Raw genomic sequence first — 18647 nt, forward strand, 5'->3', positions numbered from 1 at the left:
CCATTAGGACCCACCTTCTTTAGATAAATAGAAACAGAAAATCTTATTTCTAAATGGAGTTGAGGAGACTCCCTTGCTTCCTGTCCATTCTAGAAAATGTGATATTGTTTGTTTAATCTAAGCTGAGTTCTAGTTTTAAATTTGTTGATCCATAGAGCAGACTTAGATCTCAGGCATGTAGCCTTTCCTAGGGAGAGTTAGGCTTTGCTGGGATAAGTGAGCTCAGATACGCAAGGCATTTTCTTTATTTCTTTCTTTCTTTCTTTCTTTCTTTCTTTTTTTTTTCTTTTTTTTTTTTTTTACACAAAGCATTTTCACTGACCATTCTATGCAAACCTTCTCAAGTGAGCCATAAACACTACAGATTTTACTGGTTTCTGATTATAAATTACACCTTTTTTTTTAAGAATCACGCCCACTAGAATGGAATATAGAATTATTAACTTGCATTTCTTTGTTCCTTTTTTTTTTTTGCCACATTTAATTGCTGAAGGGGATGTAGAAGAGAGGAACAATGTTCCCATTGACATCTTGAAAAAAAGGCTTCCACTGGGATGAGACATAGTTTGAATTGCTTTAAGAGATGATCTGATTGTTTATAAACCTTACTTGGGTGGATAATTTCCTAATTTCATTTTCCTTTGGAGTAGTGCCACTGGTAAAATACTTTTTAAAGGTGCTACAGAACTCTTTCTGTCCTAGGTCAGAGAATTGTGTCAGGAAAGTCCATTATTTTGTTTCCTTTGCATATTATTTCCCTTTGTGGTTTTGTTTTGATTTTTTTCATCCTGTGGTACGAATCCGGTCTTTATCACTAAGGGCTAAATCCTGGAAAGTGACTGTTTTTTGGCTTCTATATTTTCTGATTTGTTTCCCACTTGGAATACAAATTGCAGTCTTAATTCTTTCTTCTTTTTGTTAAATGAAAAGAGTTTGCTCATCGAGGCTTATAACATTTTTGTGCTAAGTTTTTTTTCACCTACTTTCCCAAACCCAGACTCTCCAGGTTTTGAGACAGATGCTCTTAAGGTTTTCTTTATTCCAAACTCTGTTTAATTAGTACCTATTAAAAGGCAGGGCAGGAGAGACTATGTGAGAAATATAAGAGAATTAAAAGCAGGGCTAGCAAGAAGACTGGATCCTGGAGAATAGTTGGTGAACACAGTAAATATCAATGTGGCTAAAATTCTTTGAAAATACCTTCTGATCTGTTTTTCTTATTTGATATGTGGCTCAGCATTAACATAGTTCAAAAATGTATTCCAATTTAATTTATTTTAAAAATTGTGGTGGAGGGGCACCTGGGTGGCTCAATCGGTTAAGCATCTGCTTTCAGCTGAGGTGATCCCAGGGTCCTGAGTTTGAGCCCAACAGTGGGCTCCCTGCTCTGCGGGGAGTCTGCTTCTCCCTCCCCCTGCCTCTCCTGCTCATGATCTTTCTCTCTCTCTAATGGAAAACACATAAATTTTACTGTCCTAATAACCATTTTTAAGTATACAATTCAATGATGTCAAGTATATTTACATTTTTAATCAACAGATCTCCAGAACTTGTTCATCTTGCAAAATCTACACTGTCTACCATTAAACAAAAATTCCTCCTTTCGTCTCCCTCCCACCTCTTGTAATTTGTTTTTAAAGAAAACCTTAGGTGAATCAAGTGCGAAACACTAGGGATACCAACTAAAATTTAATCGCCTATTTAAATCTGATGTTGGCATATTGCTAGTATTATGTAGTCCTTTCTTTTTGCTACTTTCACAATTCAGTGCTAAAAGTTGAATTTAGTTACTACTCTATGAGATTTGCAAAAGTTCCTTTGGATAATTTACATAATTTGCTACATCTGCAGCATATGAAGTAAAGTGTTAAAAAATAAAAAGTAGACAAACTTTGATTTCTGTTTCTCATTTGCAATTTTATTTGGGATTACAATTAAAGTAGGAGGAAGATATATGGGTATTAATAATAATAACTAACCCTGTTGAATTTTTACTGTGTGCCAGCCAGATGCTATTTTAAATGGTTGTAATCTGGGGTGCCTGGGTGGCTCAGTCGGTTAAGCATCTGCCTTCACTCAGCTCAGGTCATGATCATTATCTCAGGGTCCTGGGATGGAGCCCCACGTTGGGCTCCCTGCTCAGTGGGGAGTCTGCTTCTCCCTCTCCATCTGTCCCTCCCTCCACTCATGTGAGCACCCACGATCTCTCTCTTTCTCTCTCTCAAATAAATAATTTTTAAAGAAAAACAAATTTTTAATCACTTTAAGAAACCTAGTCTGATTAGATGTGTAAATGAAGTAGTAAATAAACATGGATTGCAGAAATGCCTACTCAATCTTCTTACTAACTCTGATGGGTTATTCACATCTATTGGTTTGAGTTGGTAATGTTTTTTACGTAGTTTCTAGGTTCATTAAATATAAACAGGCTTTTAAAGATTACACGTTAATGCCTTCAAAAAATTTGGGCGTAAAGTATGAATAATTTCAGATGCAGTTGAATCTGATGTTTGAACAAGTAAGAAGGTCTTAATTTAGGATAGTTTAGTATCACTAAGGTCTCTTTCACAGCAACTCTTGCCTGCCTTTTGAATATCTGGTCAGCGGTGACATGAGATAGGATCTCATCTCAATCAACATTGCTGAGTCCCTGAAATGTTTAAGGCTGTCTTGAAGCAAATCAAGGAGAAGGGCCTCAGATTCAGAAGGTCAGGCTCTCTAAGAACTTCTTCTCTAACGAGTACTGTTTATGATGCCCTCATTTGCAAAACCTCTTTAGGACTTAGAGCTGAGATTCATTTTTATATCAAGTCTCTAGCTTGTTCTTAGTGTGAAGTTAGAATTAATTGCTCTGAGGATGATCCTCATTATCTTTATTTTAAATTTCTGTCCCTTTTGTGGTCTTACCCTGTTTGGGGTTTACTATCTTTTAATGTAAAGAAACAAGAAATGGAAACACAAGATGAATCCAAAAGCACCTGTCTTGAACATTTGTGTTTGTCATGTGTTTTTGAGAGTCACACTGGAAGAAAGACAAGCAGTGTTTCACGTAGCTCACAGATCCTGGCCTCTGATTACTCTCCTGAGATTACTTGTACTTCCTGGCCCATCTGGGATTGGGGACTTGCTCATTGTTCTAGTCCTAAACCTTTTCCCTTGGGAATAAAATCCCCGCGTTCTTTGAGTTGACTTGCCATGACTATTCCCAGCTTGCCCTCCCTGGAAATGGCAGTGATTTCAGCTGCTGCTGTTTGCACAAGGCAAAAATCATCACCTCTTCTCTCCCCAGCCTGACCTTTGTCTGTTACTCCATCACCTGAAATTTTAAAAGTATTACATACATTGTTCAATGAAAAAGCATAGTGCTGAACAGTTTGTAAAACAGTGTACCTTGAATGTAAAAAAAGAGAATAATTAAAATGAATATCTGGATTTGCCTAAGAAAGTATGGAAGGGGCCATGGGATACTAATAAAAGTAGTTATTTGCTTGTGAAATATAGGTGGAGTTCAATTTGAATAGGTGGGGGACAGGGTGAAAGTGAGAGTTTTCACTGTATCCTTTTATAATTTGAACTATGAAGATGTACTGCTATCTAAAAATTGCTCATTTAAAATTAACTTTAAAAGGTTTTTTTACCTTATTGAAGGGAAATTGGAAAACATTACATTACATCTGTTGTGGGAAACTTGAAATCTTTATAATTATCAATTTAGTTTGGAGAATGCAAGCAGTAGGTTTTTGGTTAGACACATTTGGGTTCAACCAGATTCTGATCTTGTGATTGGCAAATGGTTTCGCCTCTGTGAGTCTTGATATCCTTATCTGTTTGAGGGAACTAAAAGGAATTGCTTAGCCTGTCTTTCAGGAATACTGGGAAGTGTGATGAGAAAATAAATATAAACATGCTACCTAAACATCAAATAAATGGATGATTACTATCAGATTTCTGGAGGAAGTTGTGACATTGATTTCCCAAGAGAAGGGGATATAGATCTCACCATCTTCCTCTTTATAAGCTCTGGTCAAGTTTCAAACTCTTGTATAAGAGTCTGGTGTACTTCTTTCATATTTCTGCGCTGCAAATCTAAAGAATCTTTGGCCTCTGCTGGAAGAAAATTCACTTTATAGAAGCATCTATGTAGCACCTTTTTTTTTGATTCTTCAAGAGTAAAAGCTCTTTACTGCTGATGAATAATAATAGACTTAAGCAAATGGGGAACTTACTGGTTCCTGCAAGTGAAAAGCTCAGGGGCAAACAGCTTATAAATTTGGTTGGATCCAGATGCTTAAAAGCTAAGATTAGGAAGCTGTCTCATGGGCATCCCGGGTGGCTCAGTGGTTTAGCGCCATCTTCACCCCAGGGCCTGATCCTGGAGACCCAGGATCTAGTCCCATGTAGGGCTCCCTGCATGGAGCCTGCCCCTCCCTCTGCCTGTTTCTGTATCTCTCTGTCTGTTCTCTCATGAATAAATAAAATTAAAAAAAAAAAAAAGGAATCTGTCTCCTTTGAGCCTATGTTCCTCAGTATGGACTTTTCTTATTTTAAATTAGACTTTTATGGAGGCAAAATGACTACTTACAGCTCTAGGCTCATCTGCAGCTAGTTTTAACAGATACGGAAGAAGAGAGAGCCCTCTTTTCCTGTTGTTCCAGAAATTCTTAGACTGGATGTCATTGGTACAACTTGGGCACAGCCCCTCTCTGAATCAGTCACCAATGAAGGAAGATATCAGGCCCTGATTGGATAAGCCTGGGTGCGCTAGAGCCCAGGATTGGGGGTAGCTTTACACAAATCGCATGGACTGAATGAGGAGGAAGGTGGTTCCTCAAAGGCTATCAGGAGGGCTATTTATAAAATAGTAGAAAAGGTGGGCACCTGAGTGGGTCAGTCAGTTAACCCTCTGCCTTCGGCTCAGGTCATGATCTAGAGTCCTAGGATTAAGTCCTCTCATCAGGTTCCCTGCTCAACGAGAAATCTGCTTCTCCCTCTCCCTTTGCCCCTTCCCCCTGCTTATATGTGCGTTCTCACTCCCTCAAATAAATAAATAAACACATACATACATACATACATACATAAAATCTTTAAAAAGATAATAAGTAGAAAGGATTAGAAAAGGGTGCTAGACATACCTTTCCCCCCTCCTTCAAAAAACAAAACGAAAAACTTAGTGCAATACATCATTTTGGGCGTGGTGGGGATGAAATGATAAACAAGACATCCCTCATAGGGATTGGAGTCATGTGAATATGCAACTATGTCCACGTGTTGCAATGAAAAAGAAATGCTATAACAGAAATAATAGTAATAGCTAACATTTATTTGGGGCTTTCTAGTTTCTAGGTACTCATCTAAGCACTTGAGCTTTTTAACTCATTTATTGCCAGAAGAACCAGAAAAGGTAGCAGCTGTTCTCCCATTTTGTAGATGAAAAAGCTGAGGCATAGACAAGTTACTTTTTTTTAAGATTTTATTTATTCATTTGAGAGAGAGACAGAGATAGCAAGAGAGAGCACAGGGAGGCAGAGGGAGAACCAAGCTCCCCACTGAGCAAGGAGTCCAATGTGGGGCTCGATCCCAGGACCCCAGGATCATGACTTGAGTGGAAGGCAGACACCCAACCGACTGAGTCCCTCAGACAAGTCACTTTAAAGTGCTTTAGAACAGTGATTATTGCCTCTCGTCAGCCAGAATGGTGATGGCGCCCTGCAGGGGGCGCTGTCTGAAGAGGTTTTTAGGATTGTAGGAAGATTTCACCAGAGGGAGAGGCCAAGGGTCTGATTCTAGAAACAGCACAGGAATGGGGCTGAGGAGGTACAGGGAATGTTTAGGAAATGGCAAAAAGTAAGAGTAAGGTTACGCTTTAACAATGGACTTGTGGAAAAGGATAAACAAGAGGGAGGACAAGGATGGTCCACTGGGACCAGCTCTAAAGCCTGGCTGCGGCCTGGAGGGGCTCGGCTTATTCCCTAGTCTGTCGGATTTGTAAGCAGGGGAGAGACATGGATAGAAATGAAAATAGCCAGCCCCCCTGAGCATTTTTCGTTGGGGATGGGGTGGGGTGTTGGCTTTATTTCACTGCCTTATGTTCTTGAGATGTTTTGGAAAGTCCTTACAAATGGCCCGTTGGGTGGCATTGTAGTGGTGGCTTCTTTAAAGGACTTCCCTGCGCTGTAGTGAAGGGTCTTTTAAAAAAGGAGCCTGTTTTTGTTTTGTTTTGTTTTGTTTTGACATTCTGTTTTCTGTAACTGCTGTTGAGGTGAGGCAAAGCCAAGCCGGGCTCTTATGAACACTTTAACACAAGACAAGCAGTTCCCTGTTCCTGTCACAGTCTCACAGTGAGCCATTCAGCACTCACAACCAAAAAGATAACACGGACTCGTATTCAATAGTCTAATTGCTCTTCTGTTTTGTTCTGTCATTAAACAGCGTTAGAATTGAGAATTAGGACTCTCTTTCCTCGCCAAAAGAAAACACAAGTGGCTTGTTGACTGCAAGATTTACTCTCACAGATACTCCCAGAGTAGTGTAAAATCCTGGCGGCGCGTCCACAGCGAGCCGCTGGTGGCATATGCCCCGGCCTCCGCTCCTGAGTGCAGGCTCCGTGCCCAGAAGGACATCGTAAATCATTTAAAATTTATGATGAGCCCAGTCGTGTGCTACACCCTGTTAGTTGGCCGCCGTCTGTCCTCTACACACTATAGCCTTCCTTCTTCAGAGCACAGAGACTTTTTCAGATGAGCCATAGGACAGAGAGCTCAGGATTTTCCCTTTGGCGAGCCCAGCCAAGAAGTAGAAGGGGCAGAAAACAGAAGCCTCCTGTTCATAGAGCTCTGCCGCAGGCCTTGCTTGCTCCCTCCTAGGCTGGAGGTGGGCAAGGGGCAGCAAACAAGACCGTTAGCATTATTGGCCTGTCTTCTTTTATTCATTTATGCCACAAATGCACATATTTTCTGAGTTCCACCAGCCTGCAAGGCGCTGTCGGGAAACAGCAGTAACAGAAACAAGAATTTTGGTTCTTGTCGAGTCTGTGCTTACAGAGTAGGTCCCAGTTCAGAAGGGGTGATGTATTTTGCAGGATACGATGGATAAAGGTGAGAAGAGGAACAAGCTAGTCCACGCTGGGTGTGTGAGGAAGGGATTTCGAATAAGGTGGCCTCTGGGCAAAGACTTGAAGGAAGTGATGGAATGAGCTTGGGGGGTCTGGGGAAGTCCCATCCTGGTAAGGACAGAGGCCACCATGCAGGGGCTTGCTGCTTGTGTCAGGGGACAAGCAGCAGGGCCGGAGGGGCTGGAGCAGAGGGAGCCGGGAGGGAGCGATTAAGGAAGGATCCCACGTTTGGGAGAGGAGATCCTATGGGGGGTCAGCCTCTGGGGGGCTTTGTGAAGACCATGTCGAGGAGCAGAGAGAGTGTTCAAAGTCAGATGGACAGCCATTGGATGCTTTTGAAAGCTCTGTCCTTTTCAAATATTTGAAAAGCTGGAGTAAAAGCATGAAGTCAAGAAAATGGGAGCACAGTGCATCCTTCACTGCTTCGAAAAACGTGCGTGCTGTTGTAATCACAATTGAACTGTCAGAACTTTAACTCACCCAGTCCAGGGAGCAAAACAGAACTCAGGGGTTTGCTTGATCTTCCTGTAAAAACCACACAGGCTCTTTCTGATGGGGGATAAAAGTGAGTAACCATGAGCTATTTACTCACCTGGTAACAATACTTTTCATGGAGAGACCTAGCTACTGCCTCCAGTGATCTGTGCCCTGCGAAGTCTCTTCCCCAGCAGTGTTTGTGAGGCAGACATCCTGACATCATTGCTGCTGTTGCACTGATTAGGGTGAACTTCAGAGTCAAAGAGCAGCTGGCTGGATGCTCGACCTCAGATTCAGAGGCTTCAATAACCCGCTTTGCTCTCAGGGAACACAGAGCTAACTCATGCTGTTCACCCGTCACAAATGACTTACTTTACTCTAGAGCTGTAGGGACCCTGGATGGGCTGGATTAACATGCTAAAGTTACAAGGAGTATGGTTCTGACTCCTTAGAAGGAATACATTCCTAAGACTGACGGTGACAGATATCCAGAGGAGGCTGTCCAGCCTCTGAATGTTTTCAAGCAGGTGAACACATCTCGGGAATGTTCCTGAAATGACTCCTGCTTTGTGCGGCCCTGTTGGACGAGAATGACCTCTCAGACTCATTCCAATGCAGAGCACTTCCAAGCCTGTGAAACAGTGTCCAGCGAATGTGCTCTGCAAACATACAGACACTATGTAAACATGAGGCAAATATTTTAAAAGATGAAGAGTGTGATACTTGTTCTTCTGGGAGAGCAGTGGTTGAAACTTTGTGCCTTAGCAACATACTTTCCCTGCACAGTCCCTGCACTTTGTTCCCTTTGGCTCCATACACAGTTATCTGTTGTATGTGTTAAAAACATGCTCAGCCAAAGACCAAACAAATCGCCAGGGCCTTTTCCTATCAGGGCCCATGTATAAGAGGTAGAGCAAAGAACAAAGCTGTGGGTTTTGATTCCTGGCAGGAAGCCAGGCTGCTGCTTCAAAGCTCCAGAATTTTACAAGGAAGAAAGAGGAGGGATTTTTCAACTGAGATTAAGTTAGAATTAAAGCAACAGAAAGCTTGAAACTAAAACTGAAGCGTTCTCTGGGATCCATACTAGAAAGACAGAAACAAAAATGGGATATGTTCTGGGCTCTCAGAGTATTTTTTTAGTGCAAGAGTGAAAACTTTTAAAGATGCCAAGGCAGAAATTACAGAATGGCCTTGATTAATGAATGATACAGGATCATACAGCATTGGAGCTGGATGAGGTATCTTTCAGCAATCCTTGAATCCAGTGGTCAGGGTGTCTCTGAACCACCTGCACAGTGTTAGTGCCCCATAGTGTCATCAGGGGTGTTGTTTGGCTCCTTGTGCTGACAGGATGTGAGTTCTCTTCTCTTTGACAGAAGCTTGAACAAATCGAAGCTCTCCTGTAGTAAACAGCTCTTGTTTTACCTAAAAAGACAGCTCTGTCTGGCCCCCCACACCCAGTTAACTTTGTTCATTGAACTCACCAGCAATTAGGGACCCCTGGGTGGCTCAGTGGTTGAGCATCTGCCTTTGGCTCAGGCCTTGATCCTGGGTCCTGCTTTTAAGTCCCACATCAGGTTCCCAGTGGGAGCCTCCTTCTCCCTCTGCCTGTGTCTCTTCCTCTCTCTGTGTCTCTCATGAATAAATAAATAAAAATCTTAAAAAAAAAAAAAAGAACTCACTGGCATTTAAATGAGCTGTTGTTACATGCTTCTGGAGGGAGGGTGGAGTGAGGGGTGAGTTGCAAACTAAAGGAAGAGGGGAAGGTTCCGTGTATGTGTCCATTTGAATCCATGAGGTGTTCATTATCATTCTTTTGACCATTTGTTCATTCACTCATTCATTTGTTCATTTTCTGATTTGTTTACTTTCTGATTCTATCCAAAAACATGTTGACAAAACCGAGAACAACAGGCACAGATGCTAGAAATAACATACAAATGAAGTCAGGTCTCTAAGCAGAAGGAAACAGATTTCACCCATGAATTGTCATATGAAATCTTTGTTAATATCAAATGTTACTCTGACCTTTCTGGCAACCAGGATAAAAGGGAAATACACAATTACTGGTTATCAAAAAAGGAAAAAAAAATTTCAATTTCTTCAAGAGAGACTAAGTTTTGGTACTCTGGGGCTCATGTCATTACTGAAGACTTTTCAGGTGCTTCGTACAAAACTGTCAGCCCAGGACACACCCCCTTCTCCCTTCTGTGTCTTCAGAGTGTCCCTGACAGATCACCAGGAGCACCCTCAAAAAACCATCCTTAGTGTTATTATGAGCCCTGTTTCTATGTGTCAGGGCAGGGTTTTGGGTAATGGAGTTTAGTTTTGGTCTTGAAATGATGTTGTTCATGTGGCTCTAGGATTTGCAAATTCTGAGGCCCGGAATAGGAATTTTCGAGAAAATCAGAATCCAGTCCTGCTGTGGCTACCCAGTCTCCACCAATGTACCTTTCCTTCTCCCTAAAGAGCCCTAGTCCCTTTCTGTGGCCCCTTTTTGCTGTGTCAAGGTGCTTTCTCAAACAGGTCATCTAGAAGGAAGAGAGTTCTCTAGAACACACTTCGGAATATTGGCTCAGATAATTAGTAGATTGTATTAATTTTATACAGCATCTTGGCCCCTCGAAGTGGGGAGTGGAGTTAGCCATGCAGGGTTCCAGAATGTTATATACACATAAGGTGAATACTATCAAAATCTTACCCTTAGTTCCTAAGACCCGTTCTGAAGTGGTAACAGGAATTTAAATTTTTCCAGAACAAGGAAGAGGCAGTGTTGAGATTCCCATCCCTTGACGTGCCTGTGAAAACATGACTTGACTCCATTGTCCTGACTTGGGATTTGTCAGGGGATATACCAGAACATGCTAGACCTTTTGAGTATGGCAAGGAAAAGAGTTACAGAGATCTGATGTGTTGGACTTTTGTGATAGAGGGTGTGAGAAAACACTGCAAAAGTAGTTCTTTTTCTCTGGGATTCAAAGGAGTTACCTGAATATTTACTGAATGTTTGTTTGTTTGGTTTTAATGTAAGCATAATGTATTCTTTGTATATATTGCATATTCATGGAAGCCTCTGTTTTAGAATGCCTAAAGAAAAGGAATATTTCAAAATGAGAAGTAGATTAGTATTAGTATAGAAATGCTCTATAACTGATGTGAAATAATGTTTCTGGATTCTTGGCCAGACATCATCATTTGAAGGACCAGGCACAGTGGCTGGGTTTCAGAGCACGGGCTACAGTCCTTTGCTCTTGTCCTAATTAATTATATTGACTTCAACCACATGTTTTGGTAGACCACTAGAAAAACTGGAGTTTGAGCCCCCAGATGAACAGAATAAATGTGCTCAATTCTACTTGGAATGTTTTTCGTAATTATTTTAAGCAATGACTTGATTCTTACTTATGCTTATTCTTTTTAAAAGTATTAGAAAGGAAGATATCCACAAGACAAAGTAGAGAGGAGCTGATAAGAAGGGGCGTTCTTAAGGAGTTGCCTGATCAAGGTGAGGAAATTAATCATACATTTAAAGTAACCTGATCCTTTATTCTTTGGTCTTTCTTTCATTTTCTTTTGAAATTTAAGATGATCATGGTCTTGGGGAGATAAAGAAGTGAGTATGGCACTCTGGGAATCTTGCTTTAATTCCGAATGCCTTTTTGGGCTGCAGAAAATCTAAGGTATTCTAGAAAAGAAATTCAATGACCTTTTTGGCGAGTCCTTCACCATATGTCACTAACCCTAAAGCTCTACAAAGGTATGTGGGCTGAAGATACAGATAAGATACAAATGCTTACATGACTTCTCTTCTGTTCTTGAGCTTCATTCCTTCTATACAAGTTAACTCGGTTGTTTGAGTAGATGCAGAGCTATTGCATCCTGCCTTATGGTTTCCTACGCCTACCAGTAAAAGCAAAGGGAGGGAAAAGAAGTAGTAAATGTATCTTTTGTTCTTTATACTCTATAATACAATCAAATGTACAATCAATAAGGCACGAATGAACAAATTAAATTAATCTGCTTTATGCATTCTCTCATGTAATTTTCCTAGTATTGCTCTCTTTTCATTTCTCTGAATCTAATTGTCTTTCACCTTTTCACTAACAATTATTATATCCAAGTATTTTGTTTGCCCTACCTCTAATTATCTTCCCCTTTCTTCTCTATCCTCCCAAGGTAGAATCTTGCTCAAAAAGACAAGACTTAGAGCAGCCCGGGTGGCTCAGCGGTTTAGCGCCGCCTTCAGCCCAGGGTGTGATCCTGGAGACCCCGGGGTCGAGTCCCACGTTGGGCTCCCTGCATGGAGCCTGCTTCTCCCTCTGCCTGTCTCTGCCTCTCTCTCTCTCTCTCTCTCTTTCTCTCTCTCTCCTCCCTCTGTGTATTCTCATGAATAAATAAATAAAATCTTAAAAAAAAAAAAAGACAAGGCTTAGATAGAAACCCAAATAGACCCCCAGGAAGAAGACACCAAGATTGGTTATTTCTCCAAATAAGCAATACCAAATAAATTTCATCATTCCCACTACTCTTAAAACTAAAGGAAATTTTTGTTGCAAAATTGTTGATTTACCTCATGCCTTCTCTTCCCCTACCGCCTGGACATTAGCTGGGATAAAGTACTATTATTATACTTTTATGGGAATAAATAAAGTGCTATTAATTTAGAATTAAAATCACAGAATTCTTTTCCTGATAAATGTTCCTTGCAAAGAACATCTTTTGGAATTCACTATTTATAAATCCATGTGACACACTTTTTCCAACATCTGAATAATTCCAGAGTGGAGCTAGGAAATGCTTCACTATTTCACTCCTGCTTCAAAGAATATTGGGAAGTCTAGAGTGAATAATGCCCTTGAGCCCTCATAATTTAGGCATTTTGTTTCAATCTCTGCTCATTATACTTTAATCATTCTGTTTTATGAATGAACTTTATGTTTTCTCTGATTTTCTATTATCACGAAGCTATTTATTTCCTATCTGGGACTTCTAAAAATAAAAAACACATCCCTAATTTTTTGTTTGTTGAAAGTGGGCTTGCAGTATCCAAATTTGTCTCCCCTCTAATTTCTCCAGGGGTAGGAGAGAAATTACAGATCCACTGAGTGATTACCTTTCTGGGGTGGGCTAATGTGATTGTTTGGTGTCATTTATTTGGAAATTTTTTAAAGAAAGAAAAAATGGGAAAATGATTGAAACTGTTAATGAGTATGAAAGACAGATATAAAGACTCCCTTTGTTCTGATTAAAAATCATACCTAGAAAAGAGTTGACTTTTTCTAAAAACGAGTGACATTGGTCAAATTAAAGAAATGGTTAGTATTGATTGGCTTTTGTGCTGCCTCATCTGTTAAACTATGCACTTGATGGTTTACAATTTCCTATACTTATTTCCCAGAAATCTGACACTAGTTGACCTTTTTGTCACTTCTGCAGACTGAATATTAAAAGTTTTAAAACATCAAAGAACAAAACAATTTTTCGCCTAAACATAATGCAATAGGTTTAATGCTTGGGAAGTCATAAATTGCTGAATTTTACTTTCTGCCTTTTTTATGGTCCCTATATGAAACCAGAAAAAAATGACCTAATCCTTGAAAGTTCCTGGTGATGCCGATTGTAAATAGAGTCTTTCCCCTTTTCAGCCAAGGACTGGAGAAAATAGTTTTCTGTCATTTTTCCAAAAACAATTATGTTGAAAATTTTGGTCTGCTTTCAGCCCTAGCCAGAGGCTGGAAGCTGCTGTGCTTGGTGACAACCTCCTGTCTTCTGCCAGTGAAGAGTCATTTTTTTCCTTGATCTTCTTGACCTTGCATGAGCTCTTAACAGTTATTGTCAATTATGCCCTTTAATCGGGGAGCTGGATAGACTCTTTGAATCCCTCCAGCTACCCTGGGTTTGACCTCATGCCATACCACCCCATACCCTCACTCCCAGCTATTATTATTATTCCTTTTTAGATGATCTTTTTTACACTAACATCTAACTTCCATCTCAAAGTTCAACAATTGGTCTTCTCTCCTGAGAATTCCTAGGTCTAGTCCAAGTTCATTCCTTATTTTCTGGCTCTTTCCTTCCATCCTTTCTCTAAGCTTTAGCATGAGGGCATGGAGATATTGCTTCCTGCTGTGCAGCCTCCTTTCTCTCTCCCCCCATGTCGTACTTTTTAACCTTCTGATGAGTGAATTGCTCACTGTTTGGTCACACATAACTTTCTACTCATCTCTGTTTCTCTGTTAACTATATCCCAGAGACACTTGTTTGACCAAAGAGAGGGAAGGCCCCCAAACACTCTCCTGCTACTTGTCTCACCACTGATGTCTGTAGGTGCTTTCTCTCTCATTCACTTGAAGTTTACAACCTTTCCTGAGTTGGCTTTTTCCTTTGCAAACAAGTGCTCTTATCACTTATAACCACGGCATCTTTCTCAGCTCTCCTTTGCTGGCATGTTTGCGTGCATTCTAATGACTTACATACACTATATCAAAGATTCAACTTGTTTTCACTCTACAATAGTGCACAAAACTAGAAAACTTTTTCAGTGTACACACACAAATCAATTATTAATAACTTCAGTTCTCTGCTTTATTCTTGAATTTATATTTATCACATCTAGGTCTCCTTTTTCTACCATTGTTGTCATACGTGCTAGCTTTATTTCAGACCTCAAAGTAAGTATCTTTCCACATTGTTGACTCTGAATATTATGTGAAAATCCAATTTCTTGTTGCACCATGACAATGTAATTTTCTCTCTGGCTTTTTTTGTTCTAGATTTTAAAATCAGTTATTTAACCTAATAATAAAGAATTTTAGCATAATAAGAGTTAAATATAATTAAGTTTTCATTAACATGACTTTAACATATTTTTGTTGAAATACTAAAGCCAAAGTAATCAAAGATAAATTTATATTTGAGTTACCTAAAAATTAAGAGTTTTGTATGAAGAGATGCTTTTCTGTTTTATTTGGGATTTTCCATTCTTACATTAGTTTTTAGTTTTCCTGTGTCTAATATCTGGATGTTAATGTTACATTGTGTCTCCTCTCCCTTGTTTTTAATAGTGAATTCCTTGGAATCTAATAGTAAGAATCAAGAATCTTTTAGTTTCCCTTTGGCTTGACCTATACTCCTTGAAAAGTATTACCCTAATTTTATTGAAATAGTTAAGATTTATTTACAATGGCATTCCCTTCAATTATCATCTATTTTACTTTTTTATACAGGAATCAGACTGTAGGTACTTGGAAGTTATGTGGTTCAGCAACGATTGCTTTTTCATTTTGAGCATGACATAATTCCATGATATGTGTTTTTATTATTAAAATGTCATGCCTATTTTTATGAAGAAGGCCAATGGATTTTATTGTTGAGCCAAACCAGTTCAATTATACGTAATGAAAATTTGAGAGATGATCTCTGTTTTATTTATAATCATTGCCAAAGTAAGATTAATCAAAGACTGCATAAAAATAACTCTAATCATGCATTTCTTCAAGTTTGCAAAGTCAAAACTCCTTTCTTTCTTTTTTTTTTTTTTTACTAGTGGTAGCAAAGCCTCTTAAAATGTTCTAAATATGATCTAGGGTTCATCTTTTCAAGCATCACTGAATTAAGAGTTTATGCAAAATGTCATTCACATTAGAAACTTCTAGAAATTATGAAAGTTCAGGGATTAATTAATATTAGGTATTTCTGGTTTAGATAACATATTAAAAATTTTATTTTCAGTTGTGATTTTTTAAAAGTTCCTCTATAATTACTTTTTTCCACATTTTCTTTCCCTAATGTTTTCAAATTATCATTAATCCACACTAAAGGCTTTTGGTCAGATATTTGTAACAATTACCTGAGTACATTTTAATATCTCCACCAATAAGAAAATGAAAATAAAATTAGCTTCGCTACCATCTTTCCCTGAATACAGAGTGGCAATTTTATTCCTATGTAAAGTTAACATATCACAGATGCAATCATCTGAGAGCAGTGGTTGTGTATTTTCATATTCGCCTCTAATCATTTTTATGTGTAATTACATTTCGTGTTATTTGTTTATTTATATTCACTTTTTGTTTTCAGTGCTTGTTAAAATGTTTATTTCATTTTTCAGATTTCTCCTATTACCATTCAGTTTGTGAATGACAAAGACACTCCTAAGTACTGATTTCAACAAAGCCTCAGCACAAGAAGAGAAGGGCTCTGTTGCCCTGGGATATTGTATAATTAGGATAATAACTTCTACTGTCCTGAAAGGGCATGTGGACATCCCCTCCATTGCTGCTTTCCCCCAAGACTAAGGATTTTCTAGCTCTTTCATTTGAATGAATTATTTAGTAAAACATGGTGAAACTATGCAGGATGTATTTGGTTCCCAGGGTGTGAAACATGAACCCAAACCCTACAGTCCTAGTAACTGGAAAACTGGGTTTTAAGAAAGCCATCAAATTAGACATCTAGGTGTTTCTTTCCCCATTTTAGATGGAGATGTAACAGTTAACTTTGAAAATTCAAACGGGCACATGATACCCATCGGAGAGGAATCTACCCGAGAGGAAAATGTAGTAAAATCTGAAGAAGGTAATGGCTCTGTAGCTGAAAAAGCACCACCTCTGGAAGAAAAGGCAGAAGATAAGAAAGGTAAAATCAAGAGAAACTCCATCTTCTTTTACTTCAATACAGCTCAACGTTGAGAATCAGGTCTTAGTGTCCAAGTAATGACTCTTAAGACCAGTTAGAGAGCAGGTTTGCAAATACAAAGAAGAGAGAAATTTCAACGAGTGAAGAGAAATAGGATGGTTTTCTCAGCCAGATGCATCCATTTTGTAAGCACATAATTTAATTTTTTATTTAAAAGCATTAGTTAACATTATTAATCAGAAGGGATAGCCTCTTCAATCATTAGAGATATCTGGGAATATTATCCTTTCTTCGGGAGTTTTCCTTCAGTATTTAGTCTTATTTTTAGAAAAAAATGCCATCAGTCTGAATATTTCTTTCTCCTAGTTAAAACTGACCTGTGTGAGCATGTCAATATGGAGGAATGGAAGAATGTCAAAACCAAGATGATTCTTTCAGCCCAGCATTGTCCCTCCAAAAGTGGGAGCTTGGCTGATGGCATCCATACACTCAATATTATAGGTTCTAGACATTTTTGAGAAAGACCCAAGACTGTAGTTCCCAGAGATGCTGGGGACTTTGGTTGCTATATTGACCACAGTCTCAGCTTCATGATTTGTCTGTGCAACTGGAAATTTCACAATATGCCAGGGGCAATTATACCATTCCTGAAGGCTTCTTTAAAGACCTTGGTTTCTAGGGTGAATATACTATAGTCAGGGCACCAGCAAAATCTGTGTCTATCAAGGATCCCTCAAAACATTTCACAAGTTCCTCATCACTTCCTGATTGATTACCTCACCCTGCGACTGCTATCATGTGCAGGCCTTGTACTTAATACAAACCTGAACTGAAACTCCTACAAAGTACGGATTTGTTGGGAGATTCTAAATGATTCCATGCAGCACAGAAATGAATCCTCAGGAAACAGACTATTTCCTGTTCTATAATGTCTCCTCTGAGTTGGATGGCAAAAAATATCTCAGACCTAGCTTAGGTCCTGTAGGCATTTTGAGAATTCTTAGAAACTGCTGAAAGCATTCTCTTCCTCTGTTCTTGATCCAAATCCTCTAAAGACAAAGAAAACGAAAGAGCATTTGACAGACGTTGTAACTTAAAATCATCTTCTCTTGAAGTCCATAGCTTTTTATTTGCATATAAATTAGCCTGTAAAAACTTTGGAAGCCTCTATGAACAATCTGTTATTATTTTGCTTTATTTATTCAGTATTAAGAATAGTATTCATGGGGCTTTGCTTAGTCCTGTTCTATTGAAAGACTCTGGTTAAATTTACAAATACTGATTACAAGAAGTAAACTAATGTTTTTAATGATCATATTCCTGGAACATAAAGAGAAAATAGACCTAAACAAATTTTAGTGGTATTAATTTGAAAGTATTCATGCAAGTAGTGATTTTTTTTTTAAGTCCAACTGTCCTGTCTCACCAAACTGTTAGATTTCAAAGCCATCTGTGGTTTGTCCCTGGTATGGCTTTTTCACATTCAAGAATCATACCCTTCATTATGTAATAGAGCCATCATTGGTGCTTACCTGGTCTATGTGGGATGTCAGTCAGTGGACTGGCCAAACTTCAAAGGAAATGTTTCCTTATCAACTTAATAAAAAGTTGTTGATAGTTTTATATTAATTAAACCAGCAGGTCTTGGTGTTCTAAAAGGATGGCAGACCTCATAGTCATAGGTCCATGGATACATGAGAAGTGTTTTTGTTTAATTTACTTAGAATTAGTACGTTCAGTCCTTTTTGGTCAAACGAGATCTAAGATAGCATCTTGCTTGGCTTGTCTGTACAGAAAGAGATGGAATGCTGGACATGCTGTCACACCACCAGTAAGGCAACAAGGCCTCCCCCTCACTGTGTGGATGGCGTGCCTGCCAGAGCCACACTGAGAGTGAGGGAAGGCATTTGGTATGGAAAGACATTTCCTGAGAATAAAAAGAATGTCACTCATAATTCACATTACATTGTATTTTGTTAAGTAAAAAATGCCTCATAAACAAAGATAACCATTTATTTCTCTGGAAAGACATTGTTTAATTCCAAAAAACAACCCAAGATTCACTTTTACTTCTGGTCCTTTCATGGTCTCACTAGCATGCAAATCCACAATTCCATATTCTTAATTCATCCTTTAGGTGTTCTTAATTCCCTTTGTGGGGGGTGAAATGATCCCTTTCCTTTCACATTAAGCCAATTTATCCAAGAATGCTATTTCATCTATTAGTTGATCATATTTGCAAAACCATATTACATGCCTTTAAACTCCCAAATGCTTGTATACCTTTTTAAGATAATATATCAGTACTTTAATAATTGCCACATCAGTGTCAATGAAAACAAAACAAGTGACAAATGCCCTATACACTGCATTGTGTGTAGGTTCCACCAAGGACCCTTAGGTTTTTCTGGGGCTCCAGACG

General features: G+C 39.0%; 1 protein-coding gene across 2 annotated transcripts in view; it reads left to right on the plus strand.

Annotated features, from left to right (window-relative positions):
- PHACTR2 (phosphatase and actin regulator 2) overlaps window positions 1–18647 on the plus strand; it is a 130196-nt gene that overhangs the window by 52557 nt on the left and 58992 nt on the right. For both annotated transcript variants that reach the window (XM_055310557.1, XM_055310558.1), the window contains exons 3-4: window positions 11013–11093; window positions 16067–16225. In XM_055310557.1, coding sequence (XP_055166532.1) covers window positions 11013–11093; window positions 16067–16225 — 240 coding nt within the window. The remainder of the gene's footprint in view (window positions 1–11012; window positions 11094–16066; window positions 16226–18647) is intronic.

This window comes from Nyctereutes procyonoides, unplaced genomic scaffold, assembly GCF_905146905.1.
Source record: "Nyctereutes procyonoides isolate TBG_1078 unplaced genomic scaffold, NYPRO_anot_genome, whole genome shotgun sequence".
NCBI classification, from domain to species: Eukaryota; Metazoa; Chordata; class Mammalia; order Carnivora; family Canidae; genus Nyctereutes; species Nyctereutes procyonoides.